The 6,940-nt window shown below is 44.1% G+C and overlaps 1 protein-coding gene across 1 annotated transcript in view; it reads right to left on the bottom strand.

Moving 5' to 3' along the window:
* LOC109470815 (somatostatin receptor type 5-like) overlaps positions 1-6,940 on the bottom strand; it is a 34,326-nt gene that overhangs the window by 2,068 nt on the left and 25,318 nt on the right. Inside the window, 3 exon segments of the mRNA XM_019769905.1 lie at positions 6,488-6,895; positions 6,898-6,924; positions 6,927-6,940. The exon segment at positions 6,927-6,940 is cut by the window's right edge and continues 901 nt beyond it. Coding sequence (XP_019625464.1) covers positions 6,488-6,895; positions 6,898-6,924; positions 6,927-6,940 — 449 coding nt within the window.

Raw genomic sequence — 6,940 nt, 5'->3', positions numbered from 1 at the left:
TATTGGAGTAAATGCTTATTTTCGAAACATCCCCATTTCTTTGAAATGGTTTCGTCCGTTTATGCAACTGTTACTGCGCTAATGACGACCAGTCGCGCTGTCCTGATACACCGCGAATGTGCGAGTGTTCCCTGTAGACAGTCCCGGGAGTCATTTTTTGCACATTCCAGGAGACCAAACCAAAATACGTTCATGAACCGAGTCCAAAAAACCGAAACGTGAAAATCGGATGATCGGACCTGATGTACATTTCTCTTTCTATAGATTGTACACACAATACACACATCTTTAGATAATCTGGCCATGGCAGGTTAAAAAAAAGTAACCCTGAATCATACTAGATTAGCGTAAATGCATGTTAATGCGTTCAAAACAAGAAAAAAATTGTTTCCGGGTATTAATCTCTTGAATCACGGCGCTGAAAATTGACGCAAAAATATTTCGGGCATCGCGCGCCCTTCCCGCGTCACGTGTAGGCATCTCGCATCTCTGATTGGTTGTTGCGTCTTAAGATGACTGAGCCGACGCGCGTTTAAACAATTTTTCTTTGTTCGATTTATCACACTTCACAGAGAATTGTCGCCAATGGCTACTTCTTTTTGTTGCAATATATAATACTTCACGGAGAATTGTCGCCTATGGCTTCTTGTTTAAAATTCATAATGCTCTTAAACACTACTTTCTGCATTTTGAGGTGCAAATTTTGAGCAATTTGAGTTTTTTTCTTCTTCAGTAAACCATCACGTTTGTATTCATAGTGAAGCTGAAGGGAGGCATGTGTACTGGGAAGGGGTTGTGAGTGGTGAAAATAGGACGTCTTTAGGGTGTTCCACCAAAAAGTAGCATGCCCGTAGTTCGGAAGAACCCCCCATGAGGCTCAAAGGTCCACTTTTTGGTCCACTTTTTATGTAAAGGTCCACTTTTTGGTCCACTTTTTATGTAAAGGTCCAAGATTTTTCTTGAAAAGATGGACTGGAATCGTAGAAAAACTGCTCCCTTTGTCATTGAATAAAAAATTATCTCTGATTTTTTCTTGGAAGTCCTCTCAAAAATGCACGAAATGCCATTTTAGAAGGTTCATTTTTCAAAAGTTTCCGGGGGAGCATGCCCCCGGACCCCCCTAGAAACCTCGCGCCATACGGCGCTCGAGGTCCCCTCAAGCAGTGGGAAGAACCCCCCCCCATTCAAAATCCTGGCTACGGGCATGAGTAGGGCGTCCAAATTCTTAGTATTTCCAGTACATGGCCTCCAAAAGACGCCCTGGACACCCCCTAGCTAAACGCCTGATCCTCGGGCGTTGCTATGTTTTGGGATAAACCTGTAGGAACGTGTTGAAGTCTCGGTAAACATGCCGGGATCGTGTCAGACTAGAAGAACGTGATGGAATGAATCCAGGCGCTTTTCTGATTTGCTTGTTTTTACATTGTAATTTGTGTGCTCTTCTCAAGTTTCTACGCGATTTTCAAAAGATCAGTTAGATTGGCCTTCTGTAAATGACGGTGATTTTAATAGATTGCCCAACCTATGATGAAAACCGACGAAAATTGTTACAACATATTACAAGTAAGATCAATATAACACTACCCCATACAAAGACAGAGATATTCTATATGTTACTATCATGCCCTGTCAACATTTCCACTTATGTAGGCCAATTTGTACACAATTCAATGACAAAACGAGAAAACGTAATTAATTCCTGACACAATTTATTACTACATTGTATTAATAGAGTTAGATTAGTATAATTAGTGTCTCTCTTTTGTTATACATTGTTTATAAAGTAGACCAGATTCCTATTACAGTTAGTAGAACTGTTAGATATATATTCTCAACACCACCATAGGTGCATGTTAACACCACAAACTATATATGTATATTTTGCCATACGTTGTACCCGCTACATCTGTTGCGCAATAAAGTTCTTCTTCTGTCAATTCTACTCTCCAATCAAGATTTAGGCTTCGACTTATTTTTTACTTGTTCTTAGGCATTTTTATCTAGACGTACCATACCATGCCTTTTTGTTATTGTATTTTTATTTTTTCGCAAGCCAAAAATGCAGGTGACAATAAGTACCTGCCTGGCAAATGGATACTGCCTGGCCAATTTGATACTGTCATTGTAGCCACCAAAACATCTGCTTGGAGATTGTGCCAATTCAAGCATATCTCAAATACGATGGTTAAGAGTTCATTAAAATGTCATGTACTTTTTTGAACAGTTGACCCGAAGGAACGACAACATACCCTACCACAGACATAACATAGTTAGCTGTAACACTGACACATTACAAAGGCGACCGTTAATAACGACATTTACTAACGGCTGAAACCTTGTTGATACTGGCTATTGTGCACCGCCGCTGATATTTGGACGACGTTTTGTCGCTTGGCTGCTGAGTTATGCTGACACTGGACAAACGTTAACGTTTGTGGGAAACCTCCTGTCCACACCAGTGTACTTCTTGAGTCAACACAGAGTGTCTTTTTAAACAATTAGGAACGCCGTTAGACAAAGACACTGCATTGACTTTGTACAGTCCGTTATGTACTAGACTTGGCCCCTTGACACTTTTCATTCAACAATATGTAAGACCTAGTTAACAATTGAATATGTAACAATATGTTAGTCCTACCCAAACGTTTCTTGTGGCTTCCTAAAGTTGAAATCAAAGACATCCAATGCAGTTTCATGGCGGCAACGCTGGATTTTTAAAGTCAATTTTCTTGTCACTCTTTAATGTAGTTAATTAATCCTGTCCCATAGCATACTGATATCTGTGAGGCCAAAATACGATGTCGCTGACGGAAAACGCTTGCTTGTTTTGTATCGTAGGCTGGTTCTAGCTAGCCTCCTTCGCAGTCTTGTTGGGCGTCGGCGTTATTTTTTCTCTGCGCGACGCGAGTAATATGCCGCCGCGAGGGACGATTTGCTGCCGAGGGAGTTTTTGCCACGGGGGAGCCGACGCCCGACAAGACTGCGAAGGAGGCTAGGTTCTAGCTATTTATGGGTGGTGCTAAAAAATAAAGAGACGCCTCATGTACCTTGTTTGGGGGCTATTTGAAACGCTTCTGGTATAAAACTATAAAGGATGACGAAAATATGCTACGAAATGACAGGAAATATCAATATCGGACAGATTTCCTCATCCAGAGTAGTATCTTTTGTTTTCATGGGATACCATTCATTTGGGCGACATCGTACTTATGTTGACGATAGCAAAGTTATTTACAGGTGCAAAGAGGTAGTGTTTCCTCACACCTTCAACATGTGAAAATGGACTAGTCTACACAAGCAGTCCGTGAGGACCTGTATACAGTACCGACATCCCTCCCGACCGTTCTAGCCTGATATCCAGTCTTACGTGATTGGGGATATTGGGGTGTTCGGGCAGGTTGTGCCTTCGGGGGCTCTAATAGCTTCCCCCGCCCAGTGCAACAGGCCGTCCCGGTAGGAGTGTTACGCTAAGAGACAGTATTGCTTGGGGATTTGGTTTCCCCCAACGTGGAGGGATAATCAATCTCTCGTGAAACACACACCGGGAAATCTATGTGAGACGGGCGGGCCAGAGCTCTTGCGGCCCCGACCACGAATCAGACTGGATACCAGGCTAGTCCGTTCCGCCTGGCCGAGAAGCGCCAGTACGGCGTGACGGGGACAAATTTACCCACTGACGGGACGTAATGGGACAGAACTAGGTCTGCCCAAATGTGAACAAACGACGGAACATCAGTGAAACAAAAGGCCGCCGTCGGTCGGCTTCCGTGAGACGACACGGTGTTTTCGCAGGTGTGCCGAGGTCCTCTTCAGAAATATCTGGGGCAAGCACGTTCTGGGGTTAAATACTACTTATTGGTGTGGACATAAAGGGGACGGGAGGTGCGAATTGCCTATTCATGGTGTTTGCAGGGTTATTTAAAGCTTCGCTGAGCTTTTGGGCAGTCACACGTATCAAGTGTTATCCACAGTGTGCATTATCCCGACGTTTCGAATACATTCATAGGCATAACGAAGTACAGCGACTTTCGAAAGGTATATGACGATACACAGCACACCATATAACCAAAATTATGTATAAAAGCTATAAAAAAACAAGAAGTTACGCTGCAGTACCATAAGAAGCAGCCAGGGAGACCAAAATTTAATTATTTCCAAGACTCATCAAGACCTACCCACCTACCAAATATCAGGACAATCCATTTAAACCTTCTTGAGTTATCGTGTTTACGTTATTACAGACACACACATACACACACACGCGTACACACACACACACACACACACACACACACACACAGACACACACAGACACACACACACATACACACACACATACACGAACGCTACCAAAAACATGACCTTCCTGGCAAGGGTAAAACAGTAAACATTTATACCGTTGTGAAGTTTTTTTCTGTCCTGGTATTTTTTTTCGGATGGCGAATTGAATACTGCTCTGTCAATTCGATACTGTCTTGCAGTCACCAAACGATCTGTTTGGAGCTTTGATTGTCACGTAGGAAATGTCCCTGTGTCTCAGCTGGATGTGGACTTGCTGTCTGTTTAACGCAAATACAGACTGCCCTGTCTGTGTCGTTTGCTTTACGTGGACGTGAAGAACAAAGAAAAGAGCATTAGTGGTCCTTGAGGAGTGGGAAATGTCATGTAGCATGGCTTTAAGTACACTCCACGTACTGACATGTTGTCGAATATTTTCGGGAGCCTTTTTCTGGCGTCCGTTCAACCAACAACTATCAAGTTTACCCTTTTCCCCCCACTTGGATCAAATGTCCAAACAGAAGGACCGGCGCTTTGTTCGCACGTCTTGTTTAGACGTCGAAGTGCACTTACTTTTAATAGGGCAAATTGTCTGGCGTGAAGGTATGTGACGAAACACAAGCAATTTCTAAAGCATCTTCTTCAGCGTAGGCGGTTTTCAGACATGTAAGTTGGCGCTTTTCGGTACAATTGGGGTCCAAAGAGGTATATAATACCGAGGGAAAGAACTAGCCTGTACCAGGCTTGGGGAGGCGGCTGGAAAGAGTAGAAATCGGCCAAATAGAGGGATAAGCATGCCAAGGGAGTTTGTCCGTTGAGAGAACATTTTTGGGGTGCGGCGAACTGTTCTCTCAACGGACAAAATCCCTTGGCATACTTATCTCTCTATTTGGCCGATTTCTACTCTTTCCAGCCGCCTTCCCAAGCCTGGTAGAGGTTAGGAAAGAACGAGACTTCTGACATATCGACAGTCTAATTCATCTCCTTGAATGGCCCTCTACTCAGCATCCCAAAGTCCTGCATTGTTACATGATAAATTGCCTCAATTAAAAAAGCGATAAACCTACATCGCATATTCAACAACATTCTAATTTCAAACATCGATCGATCATTTTTCCACTAATCGATTTCCGATTACACATTGCTTGGATCACCTCCTCTCTAAGTTTTACCCCCTCCCCCAGAAAATGGCATGCCTCTTCTTCAGCCGCAAGGAGTTTTTGTAGGGGTGAGGGGTGTACCAGTGTACGGAAAGGGAGCAGAGTGCTTCAGTTCTGGGTGTAAACAAACGCGGACAGTCGAGAGGCACTCCGTGACCAACAGCTGCCTTGTGTCGGAGTGTCAACACTCCCTTACACCAGGGGTGCCAGAGTATACAGTGCAATTTTACGGAATACAGTGCAATCGTATTAGAATACAGTGAAATTTTACTAATTACGTTGAATGACGTAACCAGGACCCGGCTTTCCGGGGACGCCGCTGAGGGAGCGTACTCACGTCTTTCTATGTTTTTCAGGCGAGTTTGGACCGTTCTCATGGATAGATCTTCATCAAATCACTACATACTACACACAGGGCATGTTACTGCACAGGGATCATTTCGAATTCGCTCAAAAAAGACAGAAATATGTGAGTCAGCGGCGTCCGCCATCTTGAAACTCAAGGAAAGCAGGGTCCAAGTCACGTGATTCAACGTCATTAGTACAATTGCACTGTATTCCGTAAAATTGCACTGTATACTCTGGCACCCCTGTACATGGTACAGTCTGCGTCCATTCACAACGTCTCACAAGAACCAGCTTTTCTTGTCAATATTTGAAGGAACTCAACGTAATTTCAGGACGGCGAAACAAAAATATTCTGGATGAGGGGATATTTACTGTCGTTTCTTAAGACATTTTTGTCATTATTTCATACTTAAAGCTTTTAAAATACATGTACCTCCAAAACAAGCTACGTGAATGATCTCTTTGTTGTTTTGGGGTACCACCCGTAAATAGCTAGAGCCGGCCTGTGATATAAAACAAGCAACCATTTTCCATTTGCGACATCGCATTTTTTGTCTCATAGATACTAGTATGCTATGGGATAGGATTGATGCCTTTCATACACTGTCAATATTTAATATTTAAAGTTTTCGATGCACCAAATTATGTTTCACAAGTTGTCTGACATGTAACCAAGGTCAAAAGACAAGACTAAGACTTACCCCCAGTTGTTAGAGTCTTCTGAGACCGTCTCGCCACCGGCGTGTTCTCGTAACTCCTACTGAGGGTGCCTCCCTCCGGCTGCTCGGGGACGTACCGCGACCCGTCCCGCCGGCCCGACCCCTGCCCTCCCTTCATCCTCTCCAGAAACTCCGTCACCCGGGACAGGGAGAAGGTCCAGTTCGAGCACAACTCCTGGAAACTTTTCCTGAACCTGTAGTTCAGAGCTCCGTATAAGATGGGGTTAAACACACAGCATGAGAAGGAGAGCCACGTCGTGATGAAATCGCCTACCGAGGCGATGGTCTTGTCCTGAGCTAGTCCTCTGTACAGGTTCAGTAGGAAATATGGCGTCCACGTCACGAGGAAGGCAACTATGACGAGTATGACGGTCTGTGTAGTCCTGTTTCCACGGGGACGACTGAGCTGAGGGTGGGGAGCGCAGCGGCTTCCCC

This window comes from Branchiostoma belcheri, unplaced genomic scaffold (genome assembly GCF_001625305.1).
Source record: "Branchiostoma belcheri isolate BF01 breed outbred unplaced genomic scaffold, Haploidv18h27 scaffold234, whole genome shotgun sequence".
Lineage (NCBI taxonomy): Eukaryota > Metazoa > Chordata > Leptocardii > Amphioxiformes > Branchiostomatidae > Branchiostoma > Branchiostoma belcheri.
This window is presented reverse-complemented; position numbering and strand designations above follow the sequence as displayed.